Below are 27,756 nucleotides of genomic sequence, written 5' to 3' on the forward strand. Positions count from 1 at the left end.
CAGTGAGCGAGGCCTGCAGGGGATAGGGTGGGTATAATTATGAAATGCAAGGTTCCTTTTCCTTAGCAGACTAGAATGTTCAGAAGAGGCTCGGCTCTAAGGGCTTCCTGAGCCCTGGTGCTCCAGACTGGCTAGCTCTAGTTCAGACCAGGAGTCGACCAGCTAATGCCGAGGGGGTAGGAAGCATGGGTTTGTCTGCAGTTTACAGATTCAGGCAAGAAACTGAAGCTTGGGGAGTTGATATTAACCAACCCAAGGTCACACAGCTTGCTTTATTCATTTATAGCCTGCCTCGTTCCAAAAAGGATTCCAGGCCATGAAGCCACACAGTAAGAAAATTCCTTGTGGTCCCTCTAACCATCCCAAGAAAAACAAGGCCATATTTTTTTTTTCTTTTTGAGCTTAAATGGTGCATAGTGTTTCAGTCAATATTACTGCATGGATAGCTCTAAATTTAAATTGAACAAAAGTGCTTATGTATGTCTCTGTTGGAATGTGTGGGAGTCAGAAAGGAAATCTCTGTATTTGATTTCATAAAGTCATGAGCATTCTAGAGTCGCTTGAGCCACACATGCCAGCGCCTGGTTGTGTGCATGAGAAAGTTCTTATTCATCACTGCACAGCTGGTGTGTTGTTTGTCATCATTATTCCTTATTCTTAATTACCAAAAGTGCACATGGGCTACAGACTGTAGATGGTGCCAAACCAAACCTCTAAAGTGGTTGAATTAATAGGTTTGGAGGAAGATTTATAATCCTTTGTAAATGATAGTAATTCTGTGTTATGTTCATAGAAAGAAACAGTGCACATCAGAAACTCACTCAAAATCTGGATCGTAATCTCAAGTATATTATTATTCTCTATATCTACCTCCTGTTCCCTTTTGTTTGTTGCTGAATCAACTTTGCTTTTTTTGTGTGTATTGAAAATGGAATTTATTTATAGGCTGTGCTTTTTTTTTTTTTCTTTTGCGGTACGTGGGCCTCTCACTGTTGTGGCCTCTCCTGTTGCGGAGCACAGGCTCCGGATGCGCAGGCTCAGTGGCCGTGGCTCACGGGCCCAGCCGCTCCGCGGCATGTGGGATCGTCCCGGACCGGGGCACGAACCCGTGTCCCCTGCATCGGCAGGCGGACTCTCAACCACTGCGCCACCAGGGAAGCCCCTTTGTTTTTTTTTTTTTAAGGTAATTTTTTTTTCCCCCTACCTCAGCAGTAAGTAAAAGTGGAGACATTCTTTCTCCAGGGAAGGCTTCAAATGCTTGGTTTCTCTGGAATGTCATTTCTCTTTAGGTGGAAATGAGGGAAATGACCACTAAGAGGATTAGTCATCATTTTCAAAATTTACTGAAGGTATTAAGTCATTTGTGATGAATGCGCTAATAAGCTCAGAGTCTGCTGTACTTATGGACAGACTGATGTAGAAAGGTCCTTGGAGTGATAATTGTTTCATGTGTATAATCATTTTATTCCATGCTTCCTGCAGGATTGTTTCCTACAATGCCCAGGGCCACAAACACATCCACAGTTGAACTTTTTTGGAAGTCTGCTGTGGCTTTAGCCCAATTCCATGTAACTTAAAATTCTTGTGATTTTATTATTCAGATGAATCCAACCTATTGTAAATTGTTTATAGTTCTCCATTCGTGGCAGCTTTCCTGTTCATTACTCTAGGTCAGCAATTCTGAACCAGTTTTTATGCTTTGTGCCCCTTTGAATTTGAGAATTTGAAAGGTAACATCCCACTTTCTGAAAAAATCCAAATGCATATATGCCATTTGCATATGACTTTAGGGCATATCCTAACACTGAAGAGACCTCAAGGAAGCCCCGCTCTAGGTGAAATTAACTTGGGTGGTATTGAAATAATGTAATAAAAACATGTGGCCCATTAATACAATATGCAGAGTGGGGGAAGTGAAGTTTATCAAGTTATAGTTTTCCACATGTGATGGTTTATTACTTTTTACTTATGGTTTATTACTTTTTACTTATTGACTTTTTACTGGTAAATACTTATGTATTTACCAGTATTATTTATCGTCCATTTATTATCTCAGACACATGCTTTCTGATGGCATAAAGGTAAAGACAGATCTTTAAGAGTACAGACAGATCTCAAAATGTTGCAATATAAATCAAAAGTAGGTTAAAAAAGGGAGAAAACCCTTTGGTATCAGCCAAATGGAGGAAAAGGCCTAGAGACCACCAAATGGAGTTTTCCAAAAATTGGCCTGGGCCATCTCTGTTTTACTCCTAACTTGACCTTCCACAGACGCGGTATGGGGCAGCCGCACATGCAATCCTCAGACACCTCCTCGTGGAGGGAGGTGGAGGGAGACGGTCTAGGCAGCTTCAGGTAAAGATGTACAATTTCCACAGAGGTTGAAGCTCCTCCTGGCCACCCAGCAATTCTGCCAGAGTAGGTGGGGCATGACAGATCACACTCTGTCTCCGAGACACTCCAGGGTCAGTGATCTTCAGCAGTAAACAGAAAGTCAGAAAGAAGACTTCAAGATGAAAAGAGCTTCTGCAAAAGAAGAAGACAGGGGAAATGAACGCTGAGAGTAGGAGAGGAGTGTCGTTTGCCACCCTGATAATTTTCAGCATGAGCAGCTAGAAGTCATCCTCTCGTATGTGGTCCATCTTCTGCCTGGATAATGATGAGGAAGTGTTTGATAAACCAGCCACCTAAGACTGATGCTCCTGGTGGGGGCTGAAGGGCCAGGCCCTCTGCAGGAATCGTGTGTAGCCCAGGCAGGGGGAGTGAACACAGATATGGGCGTTTTGGCAAAACCACAGAGATGAGGTCAGAGACTATACTGCATACAGGCCCTGGCTGAGTCCTTGTTCTCCCCATAACCATTGGTTAGGGATGGAATTGTATCGTCTCAAAATTCATATGTCGAAGCGCTAGCCTCCAGTGTGACTCTATTTGGAGAGAGGTCTTTAAGGAGGTAATTTACGTTAAAGGATGTCAAAAGGATGGGGCCCTAATCTAATAGGGCTGCTGTCCTCATAAGAAGAGGAAGACACACCCAGGATGTGCACGTGCAGAGGAAAGGCCACGTGAGGACATAGTGAGGAGGAGACAGGTCTCGGAAGAAACCAGCCCTGCCGGCACCTTGGTCTTGGGCTTCCAGCCTCCAGAACTGTGAGAAGTAGATTTCTGTGGTTCAGGCCACCTAGCTGTGGTATTCTGCTGTGTCAACCCTAGCAGATGAATCTGCTATTCTCTCAGGCTGCAGAACCCTGGGCAGGCAAAACTGTAGTGCACGGAAAAAGGAAACAGACATCCAAAACATGGGAAGAGATTCAAGGAGATGTCACCCGAAGTGTAGTGGTGTGAATAGAGAGTGTTCACAAAGCTGCCCATTTAAAACAGTATAATTGAAATCAACCTAAAATGTCCAGTGTGGAGTCTATGTGAATATATTGCAGCAGAAGGGGAAAAAATGTAAACTGTAGATGAAGAATCTATTTCAGAAGAAATACTGATCTAAGGAAGAGGAGAAGTGAACTTACTAAGATTTATCTCTCCTCGAACTAAATATTCAGTAAAATGGGAGTTCAGAAATAAAGTGATGAGAATTTTTTTTAAAGGCGCATGCTGGGCTAAGAAAACAGACTGATACCTCCAATGACATTTCCAAACAAATGAACAAATTAAAAATGGAAATGAATAGAAGCAAAAATTAAAGAAACAAGTGATCATCATCAATGAAACAGTCCCATTCAATGAAAGGAGAGAGACAGATGGAAGAAGTCTGAGAAAACAGGAGACATGGAGGGTGAAGATAACCCAGTGCAAGAAAGATCCCGGGGATACAGAACCAAGTACATAGATACAAATAATTTTAATGATAAAAATAAGAGGTTTTTTTTCTGAATCAAAGTGAGACCTTAATCTGATCAAAGTATTCACTGAATTGCAGGAAACATCAATTCTGAATTTTAAGTCATTCAGAATTATTCATATAGAGACAGAGTGTGGTTTAGTTATTGGATTTTTGAGGAAAAATCAAAATTCCACTGGGAGGACACATCTGGTTGCCTCATATTTTTATACAGCAACTTGAAAAATAATAAAGCAGTGTTTATAAGTCTTGAGTGTCTCCTTTTGGCCACAACGAAAAATCGGACATTTCAGAAGGCAGAAAAAAAATGCAGACCACTTTTTCTGATCCATATCACTCTAAATCCAGAATTTTAACAGTAATTTAACAGTAATATTAATTTAATTTAATTTAATTTAACAGTAATTTAACAGTAATAACTATAGAAGCAAAAAAAAAGTCTCTGGTCATTTGGAAATTTAAAAACTTTCATGATTTGTGGATCAAAATAGAAATTAAAAAAAAATTGTCCAATACCTAGAAAAATATTATGAAAACAGCACATTAAAACTTGGAGGATAGGGCAAAAATTATGTTCTGAGGGAAATTTATAACCTTAAATAACTAAGACAGAAAGAATGAAATAAGCTTCCACTCACCCACCTCCCCCTAAATTTGAAGAAAATAATAAATATAAAAAATGAAATTAATTAGAAAAAAAGATGGCTTTTATAAATACCTCCTACATTTTTGAGGGATTATGGAGCATAAAATAGATAAACCATTGGCTAAGTTAGTCGAGAAAAAAAGGGTGGGAGAGATGGCTTGCATATATAAATAGAAACAAATGTGGAAATGATCACAGATGCACGGTGTATAGAATTTTGAAAATCTGAATGAAATTAGTGAACTAATAATGAAAGAAACTGAGACATTTTTCAAAGAGTTACCATCTATTCCCTAAGAAGCACCAGGCTTAGATATTGTCACAGGTGAATGCATTTAAACTTGGAAGAAACAGTTAAGTCTGTTGGTATTTGAACTGGTCCACAGCATAGCGAAGGAAAACTTCAAATTATTTTTGTGACCCCAGTAGGGCAGTAACAAAGCCTGTCAAAGATAAAGTTGTAGATCAATTTTACTTATGAATATTTATGCAGAGATCTTAAATAATACACTAGCAAATAACAGCAGCACTTTAAAGAGTATAATATTTCAATCTAAGCTGAGTTCATCCCTGAAATACAAGGGCAGCTCAGTATTAGGAGATACATTAATATAATACCGTATTACTAAGTCAAAGGAGAAAATCTTTCAGCAGATGCCTAAAAGCACTTGACAAAATTTACATAATTCCTAATAAAATAACAAAGCAGAAATTGTGGATACTTCCTTAAAGTGATTTAAAATGTGTATTTTAACCCTGAAGGTAGTATTTTTGTTTAATTGTTGAAATGCTTTAGATGTTGAAGTTCTGACTTGTTACTGATTAACTATTGTCCTAGGATTACTAAACAAGAAAAGAGAGGGGGAAAAAAAAAGGTGGTGTGAAAACTGGAAGGGGAAAATGTTGCATTATTTACAGATTGGATTGTGTACATGGATAGCCCAAGAGAACAGATTGAAGCACTCTTAGGTATACTAAAATGATTCATCGTGACAAAGGACTAAACGTAGTTACCCAAATCGATAGCTTCCTTATATTACAAGAATCAGAAAATACAGTGGGAGAAGAGGCCGTATTATTGGTGTCATTTGAAAAGATACACTACCCAAGTGTAAGCCTATATCAAGAGGTGAAGAACACCTACCTGATGAAAATTGTAAAGTTCCACTAAGAAACGTGAGAGGAAATAAGTTGTCTTATATGTGGCTGATGAGAGAGTGAGTTCGTTCAGCCTTTCTGAGATGGTTTGGCAGCATCCAGCAAAGATTAAAATGAACTCCTGCTGTGAAGGTAACCTCTCTGCTACAAAATACTCTACAGGAACTTCCCCGGCGGTCCAGGGGTTAAGACTGCACTTCCACTGCAGGGGACACGGGTTCGACCCCTGGTCAGGGAATTAGGATCCTGCATGCTGTGTGGTGCAGCCAACAAAACAAAACACACACACACACACGCACACACAAATTTTTTTTAAATTCCAGTATTCTCAAAATTTTGCAAAAATGTAGAAGATGTTTACTGCCACGTGTGTCTCAGTAAAAAAATAGAAACAGATAGCCTTCAGTGGCAGGAAGAAGGTTAAATAAATTATGTGATGACCATAAGAAGAAACATATGGTAGCCCATTAAAAGAACGAGGTAGATATGTAAATACTGATACTGGTTGTGGTGGACACTCTAAGGTGACTCAGTCATCCAGGCCCTTGAGCACTGGTGGGACCTGCTTGATTCTAACCAGTAGGACCCAAGGTGATGGGATTCTTTCCCAAGATTGGTTATGTAAGACTCCTTTGGAGCAGACTGGGGAGAGATTCCCCCGCTGGCCTGAAGGAAGCAAATAGCCATGCTGTGAACTGCTTTCGGAGAGGGCCACATGGCAGGAAGCTGCAGGTGACCTCCAGCCCCTTGTCAGCAAGAAGTCAGGACTTCAGTCCTCCAACTGCAAGGAAATGAATTCTGCCAGTGACCCAAATGAGCTTGGAAGCAGATTCATCCCTAGTGGAGCCTCTCTAACGCAGGCTCGCGGACACCTTGATAACAGCCTTGTGAGCTGAGGACTTGAGTGGAGGCCCCAGTTAAGATGTGTCTGGGCTCTTGACACCTGGAAACTTTGAGATAATTGAAAGCTTTGTTATATATAACAAGAATTAGAAAACACAATAATAGTAAATATATTGTTTTCAGCCTGTGAGTTTGTGGTCATTTGTTACACAGCAATAGTAAATGAATACACTGAAATTGAATGATCTCCAAGACACTGGCATCCTGTCTCACTGTGAATTAAATTAAAAAATCACTTGCTATTTACTGATCCAGTTTCCCTTTCATACCCTCACGCACTGCACTCCAGTCATCCTGGCCTCTTTGGTATTCCTGAAACATGCATGGTACATTTCTACCCTAGGGCCTTTGCATTTGTTCATTTATTTCCAGTGTCTAGAATGTTGCATGTCCCATAGTAGGCATTCAGTTAATAGTTGAATGGATAATTCAAAATTGGCGGTCTGGTGGTTAAGACTCCACACTTCCAATGCAGGGGACGTGAGTTCGATCCCTGGCCGGGGAACTAAGGTCCCACACGCCCCATGGCATGGCCAAAAATATTAAAAAATAATTGAAGTGATGCACCATATCTCTGTGGTGATCCTTTGTGTGTTAAAATACATAAATAGAAATTATATATGCATGCAGGCGTATGCATAGGTAACTTTTAAAGTTTTCTTAGCAAAAAAGTCTAAAAAAATAGAAAAACTACTGACACAACGATTACCTTGGTGGGGAGGAGGGGACTTAGTATTTTTCCAGTATTCTTTGTGTGTCAGTATCATCATCAACAGTGTTAGCAGGGTGGGGAGATGATGGCTCATTTGTAGTTTTCTTTTTAGACTTAAAAAATAATAAGCCAACTACCACACACTTAAATTTATATTACAAAATAAACACACTAGTTCTGTATCTCAGTGTAAAAATATCTGTCAGTTTGACTATATATTGGATAAAGCTGGAAATTGCTGGAGAGATTGGGTTTCAGTTTGAAGAAACATTAAAAATGCGTCTGAACCTTTTTTGAGTTCCTTCCATTCTTCCATGTCCTTCCTTTGTAATAAATGAAGCCCCTGTGTGGCCATCTTGTCCTCAGATGACAAAGACTTGAAGCAATCCTGGGAGACTGTATTTATGATCTATTTAACACGTTATATTTATTGTGAAGCGATTATATCTTGAAGTTACTTTGGGATGGTTATATTCCTCATATCATAGCTGGTTCTGCACATGATACCAGATGAAAAAGGAAATAAATGTGTCTCTTTGTGGCCTGTCAAAGAGGGCCACAAATTCTCACTTCTCCCATCGAGATTGGAGAATCGGTGTCTCCTTCTCTTAAATCTTGATGGACCCTGAGATTGCTTTGATCATTAGACTACGGCAGAAGTGACTTAGAGCTGTGGCTTGAAGAGACTGACCCCTTCCTTCCTCTTGGATACTGCTTCTGGGGGAAGCCAGCCACCATGGAGGAAGTCCAGCCATCCTGAGAATGGCAAGCTGTGAGGAGGCCCTGGCTCACCATGGGCAGAGGCTGCATAGCAGAGAGGTGGAGATGCCCAGCCAGCCCCAGCTGCTCCAACCTGCCCATCCCAGGCATCATCCCAGACACCACTGGACCAAACTGAGGAACCCCACTGACAACCAAAACTGGGGTTTCACACTTAGGGCCCATTCATGTCCCAGCGTGTCCAGCCATTAGCCAGACCCCATGAGGCTGATCGGGCCTGCTGGGCCGTGTCCAGATTCCTGGGCTGGAGAATGAGGAGTGTAATTCAACAGAGGTTGTTGGAAACCATTCAGCTCTGGAGAGGTCTGTTTTGTGGTGTTATGTGGTATCCCACTATTTTGGTGAAAATGATTTTTGGTTTAGTGAGTCCCTTTCCCTGTTGCCTTCCAGAGGAGTGTGCTTTTAGGTGAAAAAGGGAATATTTCAAAATTTTTTTTTTATTAATTTTTATTGCAGTATAGTTGCTTAACAGTGTTGTGTTAGATTCTGCTGTGCAGCAAAGTGAATCAGTTAAACGTATACATATATCCCCTCTTTTTTAGATTTCCTTCCCATTTAGGTCACCACAGAGCACTGAGTAGAGTTCCTTGTGCTATATACAGCAGGTTCTCATTAGTTATCTATTTTTTATATTTTAGTGTATATATGTCAATCCTAATCTCCCAATTCATCCCACTCTCCTTCCCCCTTGGTATCCATACGTTTGTTCTCTACATCTGTGTCTCTATTTCTGCTTTGCAAAAAAGTTCACCTGTACCATTTTTTTTTAGATTCCACATATAAGCGATATTATACGATATTGGTTTTTCTCTTTCTGACTTACTTCACTCTGCATGACAGTCTCTAGTTCTATCCATGACTCTGCAGATGGCACTATTTCGTTCCTCCTTATCGCTGAGTAATATTCCATTGTATACATGTACCACATCTTTATCCATTCGTCTGTTGATGGGCATTTAGGTTGCTTCCATGACCAGGCTATTGTAAATAGTGCTGCAATGAACACTGGGATGCATGTGTCCTTTTTTTCTTTTTAACATCTTTATTGGAGTATAATTGCTTTACAATGGTGTGTTAGTTTCTGCTTTATAACAAAGTGAATCAGCTATATGTATACATATATCCCCATATCCCCTCCCTCTTGCGTCTCCCTCCCACCCTCCCTATCCCACCCCTCTAGGTGGACACAAAGAACCGAGCTGATCTTCCTGTGCTATGAGGCTGCTTCCCACTAGCTATCTGTTTTACATTTGGTAGTGTATATATGTCCATGCCACTCTCTCACTTCGTCCCAGCTTACCCGTCCCCCTCCCCATGTCCTGAAGTCCATTCTCTGCGTCTGCGTCTTTATTCCTGTCCTGCCCCTAGGTTCTTCAGAACCATTTTTTTTTTTTAGATTCCATATATATGTGTTAGCATATGGTATTTGTTTTTCTCTTTGTGGCTTTCTTCACTCTGTATGACAGACTCTAGGTCCATCCACCTCACTACAAATAACTCAGTTTTGTTTCTTTTTGTGGCTGAGTAATATTCCATTGTATATATGTGCCACATCTTCTTTATCCATTCATCTGTCAGTGGACAGTTAGGTTGCTTCCATGTCCTGGCTATTGTAAATAGAGCTGCAATGAACATTGTGGTATGTGACTCTTTTTGAATTATGGTTTTCTCAGGGTATATGCTCAGTAGTGGGATTGCTGGGTCATACAGTAGTTCTATTTTTAGTTTTTTAAGGAACCTCCATACTCTTCTCCATAGTGGCTGTATCAATTTACATTCCCACCAACAGTGCAAGAGGGTTCCCTTTTCTCCACACCCTCTCCAGCATTTATTGTTTGTAGATTTTTTGATGATGGCCATTCTGACTGGTATGAGATGATATCTCATTGTAGTTTTGACTTGCATTTCTCTAATGATTAGTGATATTAAGCATCCTTTCATGTGTTTGTTGGAAATCTGTATATGTTCTTTGGAGAAATGTCTATTTAGGTCTTCTGCCCATTTTTGGATTGTGTTGTTTGTTTTTTTGATATTGAGCTGCATGAGCTGCTTGTAAATTTTGGAGATTAATCCTTTGTCAGTTGCCTCATTTGCAAATATTTTCTCCCATTCTGAGGGTTGTCTCTTCATCTTGTTTATAGTTTCCTTTGCCGTGCAGCAGCTTTGAAGTTTCATTAGGTCCCATTTGTTTATTTTTGTTCTTATTAGCATTTCTCTAGGAGGTGGGTCAAAAAGGATCTTGCTGTGATTTATGTTATAGAGTGTTCTGCCTATGTTTTCCTCTAAGAGTTTGATAGTGTCTGGCCTTACATTTAGCTCTTTAATCCATTTTGAGTTTATTTTTGTGTATGGTGTTAGGGAGTGTTCTAATTTCATGCTTTTACATGTAGCTCTCCAGTTTTCCCAGCACCACTTATTGAAGAGGCTGTCTTTTCTCCAGTGTATATTCTTGCCTCCTTTATCAAAGATAAGGTGACCATATGTGCGTGGGTTTATCTCTGGGCTTTCTATCCTGTTCCATTGATCTATATTTCTGTTTCTGTGCCAGTACCATACTGTCTTGATCACTGTAGCTTTGTAGTATAGTCTGAAGTCAGGGAGCCTGATTCTTCCAGCTCCATTTTTCTTCTTCTTCTGAGATCCCTATCATTCAAATGTTGGTGAGTTTAATGTTGTCCCAGAGGTCTCTAAGACTGTCCTCAATTCTTTTCATTCTTTTTTCTTTATTCTGCTCTGCAGTAATTATTTCCACTATTTTATTTTCCTGGTCACTTATCCATTCTTCTGCCTCAGTTATTCTGCTATTGATTCTTTCTAGAGAATTTTTAACTTCATTTATTATCTTGTTCATCATTGTTTGTTTGTTCTTTAGTTCTTCTAGGTCCTTGTTAAACGTTTCTTGTATTTTCTCCATTCTTTTCCAAGATTTTGGATCATCTTTACTATCATTACTCTGAATTCTTTTCCAGGTAGACTGCGCATTTCCTCTATTTGTTTGGTCTGCTGGGTTTTTACCTTGCTCCTTCATCTGCTGTTTGTTTCCCTGTCTTCTCATTTTGCTTAACGTACTGTGTTTGGGGTCTCCTTTTTGCAGCCTGCAGGTTCGTAGTTCCTGTCATTTTTGGTGTCTGCCCCCAGTGGGTAAGGTTGGTTCATTGGGTTGTGTATGGTTCCTGGTGGAGGGGACTAGTGCCTGTGTTCTTGTGGATGAGGCTGGATCTTGTGTTTCTAATGATCAGGACTGTGTCCGGTGGTGTGTTTTGGGGTGTCTGTCACCGTATTATGACTTTAAGCAGCCTCTCTGCTAATGTGTGGGGTTGTGTTCCTGTCTTGCTAGTTGTTTGGCATAGGGTATCCAGCACTGTAGCTTGCTGGTTGTTGAGTGGAGCTGGTTCTTAGCGTTGAGATGGAGATCTCTGGGAGAGCTTTCGCCGTTTGATATTACATGGAGCTGGGAGGTCTCTTGTGGACCAATGTCCTGAACTCGGCTCTCCCACCTCAGAGGCTCAGGCCTGACACCCAGCCGGAGTAACAAGACTCTGTCAGCCACATGGCTCAGAAGAAAAGGGAGAAAAAAAGAAAGAAAGAATAAAATAAAATTTAAAAAGTTATTAAACTAAAAAGTACACATACACACCCACAAAAAGAGAAAAAGGAAAAAAAAATATAAAAGTAGGCAGAAGAGAGCAACCAAATCAATAAACAAGTTTACCAATGATAATAAACTCTAACTACTAAGCTAAGATACAAATAAAACCAGAAACAAATTAGATGCAAACCCCAAGTCTACAGTTGCTCCCAAAGTCCACCGCCTCAATTTTGGGATGATTCGTTGTCTATTCAGGTATTCCAGATACGCAGCCTACTTCAAGTTGATTGTGGAGATTTAATCCGCTGCTCCTGAGGCTGCTGGGAGAAATTTCCCTTTCTGTTCTTTGTTCACACAGGTCCTGGGATTCAACTTTGGATTGGCCCTGCCTTTGTGTGTAGTTTGCCTGAGGGTGTCTGTGCCCCCCCCCCCCCGCCCCCCGCAGACAGGACGGGGCTAAAGTGGCAGCTGATTAGGGGCCTCTGGCTCACTAATGCAGGGTGGAGGGGAGGGAGGTGTACGGAATGCAGGTGAGCTTGCGGCGGCAGAGGCCTGCGTGACTTTGCACCAGCCTGAGGCGCACAATGTGTTTTCCCCGGGAAGTTGTCCCTGGATCATGGGACCCTGGCAGGGGCGGGCTGCACAGGCTCCTGGGAGGGGAGGTGTGGATAGTGACCTGTGCTTGCACACAGGCTTCTTGGTGACTGCAGTAGCAGCCTTAGCGTCTGATACCCGTCTCTGGTGTCCGGGCTGATAGCTGCGGCTCGTGCCCTCTTCTGGAGCTAATTTAGGTGGTGCTCTGAATCCGCACTCCTCGTGCACTGCGGAACAATGGTCTCTTGCCTCTTAGGCAGGTCCAGACTTTTCCCGCACTCCCTCCCAGCTAGCCGTGGCGCACTAGCCCCCTTCAGGCTATGTTCACGCAGCCAACCCCAGTCCTCTCCCTGGGATCTGACCTCCGAAGCCCGAGCCTCAGCTCCCAGCCCCGCCTACCCCGGCGGGGGAGCAGACAAGCTTCTCGGGCTGGTGAGTGCCGGTCGGCACCGATCCTCTGTGCAGGAATCTCTCCGCTTTGCCCTCCGCACCCCTGTTGCTGTGCTCTCCTCCGCGGCTCCGAAGCTTCCCCCTCCGCCACCCGCAGTCTCCGCCCGCAAAGGGGCTTCCTAGCGTGTGGACCTTTCCTCCTTCACGGCTCCTTCTCACTGCTGCAGGTCCCATCCCTATTCTTTTGTCTCTGTTTTTTCTTTTTCCTTTTGCCCTATCCAGGTACGTGGGGGAGTTTCTTGTCTTTTGGGAGGTCTGAAGTCTTCTGCCAGCATTCAGTAGGTGTTCTGTAGGAGTTCCACATGTATATGTATTTCTGATGTATTTTTGGGGAGGAAGGTGATCTCCACGTCTTACATGTGCCATCTTGAAGGTCTCCACATGTATCTTTTTGAATTATGGTTTTCTCCGGGTATATGCCCAGGAGCAGAATTGCTGGATCATACAGTACCTCTATTTTTAGTTTTTTGAGAAACCTTCGTGCTTTTCTCCTTAGTGGCTATACCAATTTACATTCCCACCAACAGTGTAGGAGTGTACCGAAACGGGAATATTTTGAAAGGTTATGTATTTACAGAACAAATTTTATATGAATCTTTCATACAATAAAAGTTGTAAAGATGAAAATACAGTGACGGTTCTGCAGGTCATCAATTATCTTCTCATAGTATTCTCCCCATATTGACAGCAAGTTTAGAGCTCTCACTACCTGGCTAAGTGTCCACCTTCCCTGCCCTCCTGTTTCTCCCATCCTTTCCCCACACACGGACTTGACTTCTCAGTGGAACTCTCAGGTCTTCTTGGGAATAGTACTCAGTACGACTGTAGCACCTGTATAGTCTTTTTGTGTGTGTCTGCATATTTTTGCATACTCTGATATAGGAAAATCAGGTTAAAATGCCAGTAGGTGCTGTGGCTCTTAGGAAACTTCTAGGAGGCTATTATGCTCTTGGATATGTCTCTGGAATAATTATAAAGTTAGTATTTCTGGGGGCCAAATAAGGATGACTTTATGATGAATATATTTATGAAATTATAACGGTTTACAGAGCCTTTTCATGTACTTGTTAATATATGGCATGTTCTTTTTTGGGAAAGAGAAAACCAGGTTAAGAGGTATATTAAGATGAGATTACTCCCCGAACAGCCTAGGTCCCTCCTTTGACATGTTAATAACTGTGCACTGCCGATGAAATCAGAACTCTGAATGTGGCCGACTTGGGGTCGGGAACGAAGGGAGTTCAAGTCCCGGCATGGCACAGGCTGTGTTTATCAGGGATTCGGAAAGGTTGCCCTGTCGGCAGAGAAGGGTGACAGCGCAGCTTGACATGCTGGCTTCTGTATTGAGAAGGCTGAGTCATTTGGCTCACATAGCTTGGTGAGTGAGAATGTCTTCGGGGGATGGGCATGTATTTTGTCACCCGTAGATGCACGGGTCAGCTATTCGAGCCCTGCATGTAGCATTTGAACCTCTTTTGGAATACCCCTATTCTTACCTTGTAAAACTTTGGTGACACGGAACTCAGTATCTCCCAAGTTGACCTGCTCAGCAGTTGTGCAACTTCACCCGTCCAGAAAGTTGTTTCCCCTCATATTCAGCTGACATGTGCCTGTTTATAATCTCAACTCATTAGCCCCAGTTTAACCTCTGGGCCAAGTACAAGGTGAATCCCTCTTCCACATGAGAGTGTTTTTAGAATCTGAGAATTGGTACAGCACCCGTTGGATTTCTTTCGGGGTCCTTCACTTGTACGACTTTGTTTTGAATTTCCTACCTTCCTGGTTACATTCTTTGATGTGGTTTATAATAAGAAATATACATTTGGTCTTTGTCCACAGTGCCTGGCTCCCAGCTCCCAGAACCCTTGGAGTTTCCTGAGCGATAAGAGCAGTAGGCGCATCTTTGTTATATTTCGCTTCTCATTTCTCGTCCTCAGTTCCTGAAGTCCCTTCAGGGCCATAAAGATGAAATGGGTGTCTTCCTATTCATGACAAGGCCCTTTGCACCACGACTGGGCTTATGTTAATTAGATGACTTTTGGAAAGCACCTAAGGGTGGGGGCAGATTGCCAGAGAATCAGCCATGAATAAAGGATTGGAATGTTCATTCCCACCCCCGGATTTGGGGGGAGCGAAGATGGGCTGGGGGTTGAATCAATCACCAATGGCCAGTGGTTTTTTTGTTTTGTTTTGTTTTGTTTTTTTTGCGGTACGCAGGCCTCTCACTGTTGTGGCCTCTCCTGTTGCGGAGCACAGGCTCCGGATGCGCAGGCTCAGTGGCCGTGGCTCACGGGCCCAGCCGCTCCGCGGCATGTGGGATCTTCCCGGAACGGGGCACGAACCCGTGTCCCCTGCATCGGCAGGCGGACTCTCAACCACTGTGCCACCAGGGAAGCCCTCTCTGGTTGTTTTATCCTGACTGTTCTCTGTCCTTCCAATTAAAGGAATACACTTAACGCATCATTGCACTTTTCATCATGATTGGAAGCCTTTGTGTCAAAGCTGGTCCTAGGCGAAGTGTGATCAGTTGAGGGAAATCTTCCTTTTTTGGCATTTCAAACACAGCTGCAAATGACGGAGGGTGAGCGAGTTCCAAACTGAGGTGGAATCCAAGAATCTAAGCATTAACCTTTTGAGATGTTCCTTGTAAGGTGCAGGAACTCGGTATAGTTGATGCTTTCATCATATTTAAGACTTACGAAAATAAATCGTACACACTGAAGGAAAGGCTGCTGTCGGCCCTCAGTATGTGTGACCTTCACATAACCTTGAGTTGGCAGGCATGAGGGTCTATCTAAACATTGGGCTGTTTGGAATGCTCTTAAAATTATTGCACGACTATCTTCTAAACTCCTAATTAGAAACGTTTCAATTGGGGAGTAAAATCTAGCTGAGTCCTAATGTGTTTAGAAATCGAATCCTGCCCAAAGCTTATTCCTAACAGATGCATATAGCAGAGGTCACCTCTCACGTGTAACTAGGGACTGCATACTGGTAAATTCTAGGAACCTGGACCCCAGATACAGTTGTCCTGATGGATTGACTTCTTTAAAATGACACAGATGTTGCACGGGAAGAAAAAACTCTGATAAATAGTCATCAACATTTTAACTGAAATGTCTCTGTGTGTGGGATGATGGGTGGTTTTCATCTTTAAAGAGTTTTTTTTTTGGTGTTTATCAGGATTTCTGCAAGGAATGTAATATGTTATCACTTTTGTAACATGGATAAATTATAATTTGAAAGAAATTTATTATTAAAAAATGAAAACCAAACTAGCCCCATAAATTTTAGGAGCAGTGATTAAATATGAAGGTTGAAACCACACTCCACCCCTCCCCATGCAGCTTGTCATAAAGTCCCACCATTGACCACCTTCAAAACATGGTTTTGCTTTAGGCATTTTATTTTTCTGATAGCTAAAATGGGAGGAAAAAAAAAAAAAACATGTTGCTTTCTCTCTTAAATATGTAGGCCATGCCTGGGGGCGTACATACTTGGAAAAAGATTTCAGATGATTCTGATAAATATAATCATATACGTGTCTTCAGGAGATGTTTTCTTCACTGATCAAAATTCACACATTTCCTTCTGTAGAATTAATAGGTCCAGGGCTTGTTTTTCTTTCCAGGGAAATGGTCATTCCTGCCTACCCAAATAACTAGGGGTCACGGCTTATATGCCAAAGGGAAAAAATGTCATTTACCTTGAAAATTTCATAAGATGATGAGTCGGTTTTAAATGTGTTTACTCATACTCAGTTTAAAGATTCACAAGGAACATTGAGGGAGAGTCCTGCTTTTGTCATGGCCAGAGCTAGCCCTGGCTGGGGGAGGCCTCTTTTTGCGGACCCCCAGGCCTTTGGGGACTGCAGATGCTAGGCCTCCTGTGTTCTGATCCTCTGTGCCGCCGTTAGGACCACCTGTTTCTAAGGCAGGCTTGAGTCCTGGAAAGACGAAGGGTGGCAAAGAGAGAAAGAAAAGAACTTCGGAAGAAGTTGCACACCAAAATTGAAAGAGGAGGAAAAGAAAAACAAAGGAATATCATGTATGGAGTGTGCCTTATCGTTGACACGGAGTATGTTTCTTTAATGTTATTCTAGATTTCTATCGCAGAAGTGTCAACTTTTTGTTTGCGTGTGAGTGAAGGACACATTGATCGGGGGAAAAAGTTCTAGCTAAGCACTGGCTCTTCGTTCAGTGAAGAATATTTGTAGACATTTGTGTTACGAAAGTCAGGTTACAGCTGTGTTTAGGAACGTGTTTTCTTCTGACTTCAGAAAGTGTATGCTTGCGTTTCCCACATGCTTGCAGGTACACATTGATAAAAACCGCACTGGAGTGTTTTTAAAGGTTTGTAAACTAAAAAACAACATTTTATAACTGGGAATATGTGTTTGCACCATGAACGTAAGAGTGATGCAACTTTGGCTTAATTAGGAGAGGTTCACCTCATGAGCTGATTGGGGAGAAAGTTACTCCATGAGCCTATGTGGATTTCTTTAATACCACTTGGTTCCAGTATGTTATCAAAGTTATTATTATTATTACTGTTATTATTACCGCTTTTGGTCTTTGTTGAACATTAGGAAGACCAGGGCACTGATGCTGTATCCACAGTTCATGTCACTGAAAATGCCCATGGTTTGGGGTGGGTAGTTCTGAGGTACATTCCATTTTATAAAGTCTTGTTGATCAAGGTTATCATTTACTGAAAGCTTGAAGTCAAGACCCAAAGTCAGTTATGTATTCTCCTCTATTTAGTGCACAGGGAACTGCAGAAATCACTATGTATATCCCATTAGACTTGGGAAGGGGTCGGAAAATGTCTCCAGAAATTAAAGTTGGAAACTTAGAAAGAAAAAGAAAAACAGGAACTCTACCAATTGATAAATTGGTTGTAAACCAAATTTAGTTTCTTTTTTTTTTTTTTCTTTCGGTTGTAAACCAAAATTGAAGTTGTTTTTCAAAAAGCTCATGGCGGGGGCTTCCCTGGTGGCGCAGTGGTTAAGAATCCACCTGCCAATGCAGGGGACCCAGGTCCGATCCCCGGTCTGGGAAGGTCCCACATGCCACGGAGCAACTAAGCCCGTGTGCCACAACTACTGAACCTGTGCTCTAGAGCCTGTGATCCACAACAAGAGAAGCCACTGCAATGAGAAGCCCTCACACCGTAATGAAGAGTAGCCCCTGCTCGCCGCAACTAGAGAAAGCCCGCACACAGCGACAAAGACCCAACACAGACAAAAATAAATTAAAAAAAAAAAAAAAAGCTCATGGTAAGTCAGGGCCGCTGTCAAGCCAGAGCCTGTCAAGCCGGAGCCTGTGGGATGGATGCCCATTGGGCTGGCTGTCTCTCCTGCCCGCTTCCCCCCTCTCATTCTTCCTGGCTGCCCTTCTCCCTCTCCCCTGTGATGTAATGGAAATGGTTTCATGCTGACGGGCGTCAGCAGGGCTCTGAACAAGACCCTGTAACATGCTCCTGTGTCAGCCTCACAGCTCTGTGTGTTGAGGCTTGTGTCCGATAATGCATGTGAGAGCACTTAGAGGAATTTCAGCCACCGAGCAAAAACCTCCCCCGATGAGGAAGTACATGCATAGAGGACAGTCTGTTGGAGAGAAAGGGCTGGTGCCAACAAGATGGGAGATAGCAGTGGACGTTGAGGCCTTGGTCCGGGAACAAAGCTTGGGTCTGCCGCTGGTGGTGGTGTGAATGTGAGCGAACCTTTAGCCACAGGGCCTCAGTTTGCTCCCCTGTGAAATACAGGGGTGGCTGAAATTATAACTAGGAGCCTTTTCAGCTCTGAGATTCTGAGTTTGGATGAACCAGAACAAACATGAAGCCTTAGACTCTTTCCAGCGTCTAGCCTGAACCCAACTGTTGTCTCACTGTCCGTCGCTATCATTAATTCTAGTTAAAGTTTTCTCTAAAAGACCCATATTTGGTCACGGGGTAGTGCTGATTCAAGGACAGACAGCTGGAAAGGTTTCAGAGCTTTCCGTGGACTGTTCCCACCATAGCTAAACTCTGAAGGTATGCTGTAGATGGATGGTTCAGGCTACCTTGGAGGCAACTTAAGAGTCATACAGCCCCAAGATAACGAATATTTCTCTAAACACACTAGAGACTCTGAAGCTGAAAGAAATATTTGGCCATTTTGTATTTATGTGTTTTATTTTATTTTTTAAGGTCATGTAATTTTATTAAAATTTTTTTTAATTTTTATTCAATTTTTAAAGGTGACCCTCCATTTACAGTTATTACAAAATACTGGCTCTTTTCCCTGTGTAGTACAACATATCTTTGTAGCTCATTTTATACCCAATAGTTTGTACCTCTTAATCCTCTACCCCTGGATTGTCCTTCTCCCCTTCCCTCTCCCCACTGGTAACCACTAGTTTGTTCTCTGTGTCTGTGAGTCTGTGTCCTTTTTGTTGTATTCCTTAGTTTGTTGTATTTTTAATTTTTTTAATTTTTTAACTTTATTGGAATATAGTTGATTTACAATGTTGAGTTAGTTTCAGGTGTACAGCAATATCGTGATGTATTTTAGAAAGAGATTGGAAATTTTATTTTTCCCTTCTTTCCATGTTAAAGGTTTACTAAGGGGAGTATGCATTACTTTCCAACTGTCTTCTGGCTGTACCTCTGTTATGGGTCACGTAGTTATGAGAGATATGACATCACCAAAGAGGACATAATATGAATGGGGCTTAATACGAGTGTGTAATATCGGAGGTAGGCGGGCATGGTGACCAAGACATGCATGCTGGAATCAGGAGATCTGGGTTCAAATCTTTGTAAGTCAAGTACTTGGCATAATGTCAGCCATACTGCAAGTACCCAGTAGTTGCAACTGTCATTGTTCAAGATGACAGGAATATACAAACATATTAGTAATATTCTTATCACAAGAAACACCACTGAACTCTTCTGGAGAAACAGCTTTTTAGAAAAGAACGACCTCATTCCCCTTCATTTCCTTTACCCATAGTATTTATTAATTCAGCTGAAGCAAATGCTGTAGGTTTGAGTTGGGTACTATAGTGAAATTTGCAGAGCCCATTCTTGTTTCCTTTTCTCTGCAAAGTATTTCCAGCAGAGGTGGACCGGTCATTTCCACACGTGGCCCCTGGTAGCAGAACGCAATGGAAGGACTTGGGGAGGTGTTTATATGTATGGCTGCGTCCCGTGGGCATAAACATCCAGTTGTTGTGTGTAAGGAATCTGTGACTCTGAGCAATAGTGCCAGACTTTGTTTGTGCTAGCACTCTTCAGAGACCTGAATAAGCACTTCCTTACCTGACACCTACGTGTGGAGTTTTGTTTTTTGTCATTGGATTGTCTGGTTTGAGTTTTTCTTATGTTGTAAATACGTAGGTGAAGTGAAGAAATTTTCTACCCTGAAAAAAATAAGTTTTGAGTAGACTTGATCTATTCCTTAAGGTAATTTCATCTTTTGCCCCAGAACAAAGGTGACATGATGTAGGGAAGTTAGGAGAATCACACGATTTTGGAAAGAGACCTGGGCGGTAGGGGAATTTGCATCCATGCCATGGTTCTAGAATTGGAAAATCAGTGTTATATTTAAAGAAGACACACATTGGCTACACAGAACAAGATCAGCTAACTTTTAACTTCTAGAATCAGATTGCCAAGAAAGAAGACCAAATTTTAAAGTAAATAATTTACTGTTTCCTCCTCTTCTGAATTTAAAAAGAGTATCTTTTAAAATCATTTCTGATGTTTCAGAGAGAACCATGAGAACATAGCTTTGTATCAATAGCTTTAAAAAAAAGAGAATTGAGAACTGAGGTTGATGCATTGGCAGACAAGGTTAAATGCATATAAAAGGTAATGCATTCTTGAAACATCTAGAAGAACATAGCACAATGATGGTGAGTCTATAATCTCCAGGTTTACTCTTTCTAAACAAATACGGAACAGTATAATTGGTGATTTTCCCCCTAAGAATTAAATTTTGTTTGTTTTTTCAACTGGCAGCGGGGGCTTTGGAATCAGAGTTGAGAGTTAAGATACCAACTGTGCCATCTTCACACTGTGGAGACTTGGGCTGATTGTTTAATCTTTGAGCTTTTATTGTTTTAAACTGAAGAGCAATACGTACCTCAGAGGTTCTTGAGGATATTGAAGTGCTTTAGAGAAAGCCTACCACCTAGTAGGTGTTTATTAAGTAATGAATGATAGAGAAAGTAATTTAAATCTCAAATTTCAGTGCTGAAATGCGGAAGTAAATACACAAAACAACTGTGTGATTCTAGGTGACTTTGGAATTTTGACAAGAGCCTCTGTTTATTGCTTCCCTTTAGTCCATTTCTTGATGAGTTTTTCCGCAAACACTTTTGATTAACTAAACACTGAATTTGAGGAAGTCAAGACCTCAAGAAATTAATGACCTCTCAAAACAGTGGTTTAGTAGAGTAACAAGGGTCTGCATCCATTTTTATTATCACTATTTACTGGATGTGATCATATTTACAAATAGAATAGCTACCATTTACTTCTGGTTACTAGGTACCAAGTGCTGTACCAAATACTTTATGAATGTCTCATTTAATCCCGGTAATAACTTGAGACATAAGTATTATGGCTCTCACTATATAAATGAGAAGATGAGATACACTCTTTTAATAATATGTCTAAGCCTCCATAGCTGGGAAGACTTAAAAGCCTGGATAGTACCTTTTCAAGTTAGCATCTGTGCTTTGGAACCACCTAATTTGATGATAGGTTAGCTCTTTGAAATGCTAATACACATAGAATTTTTTGAGGGAATGATTGGTCTTTAGAAGCTTTGAAACATTTCATGCCTGATTAGGACTTGAGAAGATCCAAGGAATTGATTGCATATGTCCAGTGCCACTTTTTTTTTTTTTGCGGTACGCGGGCCTCTCACTGTTGTGGCCTCTCCCGTTGCGGAGCACAGGCTCCGGACACGCAGGCTCAGCGGCCATGGTTCACGGGCCCAGCTGCTCCGCGGCATGTGGGATCTTCCCGGACCGGGGCACGGACCCGTGTCCCCTGCATTGGCAGGTGGACTCTCAACCACTGCGCCACCAGGGAAGCCCCAGTGCCACTTTTTTTGAACTAATTTTTATGGTGTTTCAATTTAGATTTTGGTCCATCCAAGACAAGTACAGAATGCTGTGGAATGACTGCCTAATGGGTATTTCTCAGCCTTGACTATACAAAAGAATCACCTGGGGAGCTTTAAAATACAAACCACAGAAAAACAAAACAACCCCCCCCAAGCCCAGTCCCCATTCCTAGATATTCTCCCCCCTCCAGTTTTATTGAGATATAATTGACATATAACATTGTATTAGTTGAAGGTGTACAACATAATGGTTTGATATGGGTATATATTGTGAAAAATTGCCCCAATAAATTTAGTTACCATCCATCATCACCTCACATAGTTACAAATTTTTTTTTCTTGTGATGAGAAGTTTTAAGATGTGTTCTCTTAGCAACTTTCTAGTATATAATATAGTGCTGGTAACTGTGTTCACCATGCTGGACGTTACATCCCCAGAACCTATTTATCATATAACTGGAAGAAGTTTGTACATTTTGGCCACCTTCATCCATCCCCAGAGCTGCCTCTGGTAACCACCAATCTGCAGTCTGTTCTTTGTTTCTATGAGTGTTTTTGTTTTCTTTTTTAAGATTCCACATATAAGTGACATCATAAAGTGTCGTCCTTCTCTGTCTGACTTATTTCACTGAGGTTGAAGGTGCATGCATGCTGTTGCATGTAGCAGGACTTTCTTCTTTTTGATGGCTCAATAATAGTTTCCTAGACACTCTGATGTAAACTGAACGATGTCATAAGTCTTCTGGAGACTTCTGGAGGCCCAGCTCTGGGATGTCTCAGATCAGCCCCCCAGGAACATTGGAGTCACACTCTTGGGTCCCGGTTTGCTTGGTATTCTGGCTCTGCAGACCGGGGCTGCTCTCACACCTTACTACCCTCACCCTCACTCTGTGTGGTGGTGGAGGAGAGTGGGGCAGGGAGGGGAAACCATGGTCAGCATTCTCATCATTCCAGTCAGTGCGATCTTCCAGGAAGGGCTGCTCGGCAGGTTATCAGCTATCCAGTGCCGGTTTTTGGGATATAACCTTTCCACTGTTTATTTATACTTTGGATATATTGGCTCTGTGTTGTTTGGTTTCCTATTCGAGTACCATTCCAGAGCCATGTGCCATGTTTATAAAGATTGAACATAAGTCAATGAGCTATTCCCAGTGTTGGTCACCCACAGGTGCTAGTTTCTTTTGATGGGATCAAGTTTTCCCACCTTTTCTTCTGTCCTTCACCATTGTCATCCTCTTCACAACCTAACTTCTCTCCTGTTCCCTCTACTTCACAACCTTCCTTAATTTGAACAATGAGAGATGGCAATAAGTCCAGATGTGGATGATAGTCTAGACAGCAGAGGATTTTGTTTTTTAACATCTTTATTGGAGTGTAACTGCTTTACAATGGTGTATTAGTTTCTGCTGTATAACAAAGTGAATCAGCTATACACAGACATATATCCCCCTATCTCCTCCCTCTTGCGTCTGCCTCCCACCCTTCCTATCCCACCCCTCTAGGTGGTCACAGAGCACCGAGCTTATCTCCCTGTGCTATCTGCCTGCTTCCCACTAGCTAGCTGTTTTACATTTGGTAGTGTGTATATGTCCATGCCACTCTCTCACTTCGTCCCGGCTTCCCCTTCCCCCTCCCTGTGTCCTCACGTCCATTCTCTAGTAGGGACAGCAGAGGATTTTGGGCAGATGAGTAGTTTGCTGTTTCCAGACTGCCCTATTGGAGCACAAAGTCTGTGGAAATATGGTATTAGCAGGTTACCAGTTGGAGCACAAAACTAACTCTTCACTAGCAAATATTTGTCCACAGTAATTTAAACCATTTTTATTCAGTTTACACATGAGGGGGCAGTATGGTACTTAGAAAGCAAATGCTCTGTTGAAATTGTTTATTTCTGTTGGTATACAATAGTTTTTAGGTGAGAACTTTTAGACCATGAATATAATTCTGACACGTTTGTTAGCTATTACATGTGATACATATATGCGATACGCTCACGCGTATACACAGGTCATGTTTTTATTCAAGTATATAAATAATAATCTCCTTGTAACAGTGGGGCTTTCACACAGGGCCTTTTATTGTTAGTTTTATATTTACGGTTTGTTTAAAGCTAGCTGGCTTTCTTCGAGCATCTACCTTTAGAACATCAGCCCTCTGGAGATACAGTGTCAGGGTGATGTCTAAATATTTTATGTTATGGCTTCATTGAGGGCTGAAGGGACTCCAGTGTTATTGGGGACAGGAAGCTTCTGCACTCAGGTCTTGGCAGCTATGAAAATTTTATTATGAATCACCTCTGTATGATATGCTTCCCTTTATGGCATAGTTTGCTTTTCTCAAGAGAAAAAAAAAATTGCTAAGCAAAGAAGCAGCACGTTTTAATTAATGTTGTTATTGCTGATAGATGAATGACACTGTAGATAATCAAGGTGCTGATACTCTAGGTTTCATAAATGGAGGGGAAATATTTAAGAGAAGTTGGAAGGTATTAAAGGAGTTGGTGAAATCTACGAAGCATTTTCGGAAAAATGCGCGTGGGAATCCGAAAGGTAATTTCGTAAAGCACAGGCTATTTTTAAATGTGTCAAAAATATTTGCGGTCATATGTTTCTGTTTCTGTAGTTTGAAAAAAAAATTGAGACTAGCATTTTGGCATAGATATAACTCTGTGTGAAATTGAATGGGATATTTGTTTTTAATGTTTTATCCCGATTACTTCCTTTGTGGATGAAGAGCTGTGGTATTGTCTACATCTGGTGAAGATAGTTATACTTGTTTAGTTTGGGCATGAATCTGTTTTTAAATATAATGATTTGATGCTGCTTTTACTTAATTTTAATGAGAAATTTTATTTTGAAATCTCTGTTAAAAAATAAAGACTTACGGCTTAATACCCAAAATTCGAAGCCATGGATTTTTGGCTCCAACAGTCCCTTTTGGATGAACTCCAAATGTTGTTCGGTACTGGTATGACTGTTGGAAAACCCAGGTTTCTGTTCATGGAAAACAATTAATGTCCTTCATGTTTTGATGGCAGATTTTTAGGACCCTGCCTGACGCCACACTGCCTGAGCCAGTCACCCTGTCAGCATCACCCCCGAATGCCCCACCAAGGCAATCGAAGAGACAGGGCCAGAGGACTAAGAGACCCGTGGCTGTATATAATCTTTGTCTTGAACTGGAAGATGGTAAGATGTTAATTACATGTTTCTTCTTGATAGTCTGTTGCGAATATGGCAAAGCCTATGACCCCAGGACGGGCCGTGGTTTTCCATCCTTTGGATTTTAACTTCTTTTCCCCTTAAGATTATGATTTTTGAGATTAACGGGGCGGGGAGTGGGGGGTAAATCTTTCCTTGTCAGGGAGAGAATGCACGTTTCAGTTTTGTGTTTGTCTTTGTTATTCACAGTTCTTTTTTTACTTTGAAAAGACAGCTAAAATTTCTTTTTGGGGAGACTTGTGTGACCTCCTGTGAGGTTACATAACCCCGAGACAAATGGAAGAGGAACTAAAATGAAAGTAGATCTTTCATGAGAGGAGCAGATTGGAGTCTGATGTTAAATGCATTGAGATCAAAGGCACGGGTCCCTGTGGCGCTGGGGTCTGTGCTTCTGCACCGTCCGGTTCTCTGACTTTCTTGTAAGGCAGGTATCTCATCCTGGGGTGGGGTGGCAAATTGACCACGGTCGGGGGCTAGGCTGAGTGGACCCAGCTGCAGTGGGACTCTGACCAGTGGAAGTCCTTACTTTCCATCCAAGCCACGCTGTTCCAACTCTCTGTTGTCATGTGGCCACCTTGTCTCAGTATTGCCAGATTGCCTCGTTTTTACCGGAGCCTAGAAACTGGAATTTTAAACACTGATCCCTACAAAACAAGGCTGTGAGCCATAGCGAGACCCCAGTTGCTGATTTGTAATCACGTAGTTATTGGCGTGGAGAATAAGATCGAAACTACCAAGGTTTTATTGGTTTGGAGGTGTGAGGTGATTGTCAAAGGGAAGGAGGAAATGAAGATAGAAACATACAATACCTCCATCGTAAGCAGCTGTATAATGAAATGTCACATAGCTAATATCCAAAGACCCATGCAAGCAGGTGACACCTGTCTTTAACTAACTCTCAGGGGATCTGTACACGAGGACTCAGAATGCCTCCTGTAGTGTGTGTGTGTGTGTGTGTGTGTGTGTATGTATACACTTATATATTACATACACATATACACATGCACACACGTTAGTTTTAAAATCAGATCCTCATTTTCTAGAGAATGGGCATGATTTATTAAAGTCAACCTGTACTTTCAGAGCTTCCTTTTAGCCCTTAGTTTCAGCTTCTGAGCCCAGCCAACTTCTTATTCTCTGTCTCCTTTCTCGTGTTCACTCTCTCAACAGAGTTGCTAATAAGGAGTAAAGCTGACTGGTTTGAATTGAGCCTTGTCTTATATATCACTCGTCCTCTGGTGGAAGTGTTAAAAAATTAGTGAACGAGGCAAATGTTGGAAAGTAGGAGGGGAACAAAATCAAGGCGATGTAAAACAATACCTACTTGGGCTCATCGGCCCTTGAGCAAAACTGAATTGACTCTGTTTCATAAAGGAAATGACCAAAGAGGGAATCACATCTACTTTGGGGGGTATTTTTAGGAATTGAATCAGAATATCCATAGTTTACTAATGTTTTGATCATTGGGTTGCTGAATGATTATTATTAATGGGTAAGAAGCTGCTGAAGTGGTATTTAGCACATCTTTTATGGGAATACTCAAAATGGTGTACAATCATAGCTTTCCTAATTTTTAGGCCATATATAAATTCTGTAAAACTCTTTAATTATAAGGGAAAAAAGAAGATGGACAAATATTTAATTCCTGTAGTCTGTTTTTACGTTCACCATCTATATGATGTCTTATTGTACATTTTGTCTTTTTATAACTTTACATTGATCCTTCTGGATTGCAGCCTTTGATTTTTCTGGAAGTTGTTAGAATCAGAAAAGCCCCTGGTTTTGGTCATGGGTTGATTTTGTTTTATCTTACAGGTCATAAGATAAAGCAATTAAAACCTGTTATTTATCCTCTCCCCTCCCCCACCTATTATTTGTAGCTAAGCTTTAGTGAAACTCAAGTTGTGTGAAAAAGAATTATTTCGGGGAGAACAAAGTGCGATCCATGTTTTGCATATTCTAAAAAAAGAAATAAATGAAGAGGTGGTGAAAATGCTTTTGAAAGGAAGCATACAGGGAAAGGATATTAAAAGGCTATGTTGTTGATTATTACTTAGCACATTGAAAACTCTACCCTTTCAAAAAAAAAAAAATCTCTTCTTATCACCAAGACTTAAATGTTTTTCAGTAGCCTGAGTCATCTAATTGTCAACTCTATTTGAAATTTTCAAAAGTTTAATCTTTTTATGTATTTTTTCTTATTGATGGTAGTTGAGTCACTTTCCATGCTTATCTAGTTTTGGTTAAGGTATTATTATTAGCCAACTTTGGTTGATGATTTTTCCAAATTTTTTAGTTTATTATGAGTCCGATAGAAGGTTTAAATGCAAGTATGTTTCCACCTTTACCCTCCCCCCATTTATTCACTGTAGTACAAGTTAAATTTGACTTAATAAAATCCAGGACAAATTATTTTTGTTTAAATTTAGGTAGATTATTTGCCAAGATTCAAGGAACTAGTTTGAATGACTGGAGAGTTTCCTCAGCTGTATGATTTGGTCACAGATTTGGTATTTGAGTGAAGTGGTTTTGTGGTATGTTATTTCTTCTGCATTGAGTAAGGTATGAAACCATGCGATGGACCCAACAGGCAACCCTGGAAAACACTCAGAATTGGTTTCAGTTCAGCATTAGGCAGATCAGAAAGTCGTCATTAGCAGTCAGCAAGCCTGTTAGCATGAGCTGAAGTAGGATAGACCTAGAAGTGGAGAATCCTAGCTTAGCTGGTGTGA

The 27,756-nt window shown here is 41.4% G+C and overlaps 1 protein-coding gene across 2 annotated transcripts in view; it reads left to right on the forward strand.

Moving 5' to 3' along the window:
- Positions 1–27,756, forward strand: part of ARHGAP10 (Rho GTPase activating protein 10) — a 325,886-nt gene that overhangs the window by 248,038 nt on the left and 50,092 nt on the right. For both annotated transcript variants that reach the window (XM_027117132.1, XM_027117131.1), the window contains exon 19: positions 24,841–24,991. In XM_027117132.1, coding sequence (XP_026972933.1) covers positions 24,841–24,991 — 151 coding nt within the window. The remainder of the gene's footprint in view (positions 1–24,840; positions 24,992–27,756) is intronic.

The sequence above is a fragment of the Aethalodelphis obliquidens genome, unplaced genomic scaffold (genome assembly GCF_003676395.1).
Source record: "Aethalodelphis obliquidens isolate GAN/ISIS:26980383/991018 unplaced genomic scaffold, ASM367639v1 scaffold17, whole genome shotgun sequence".
Classification (NCBI taxonomy): Eukaryota; Metazoa; Chordata; class Mammalia; order Artiodactyla; family Delphinidae; genus Aethalodelphis; species Aethalodelphis obliquidens.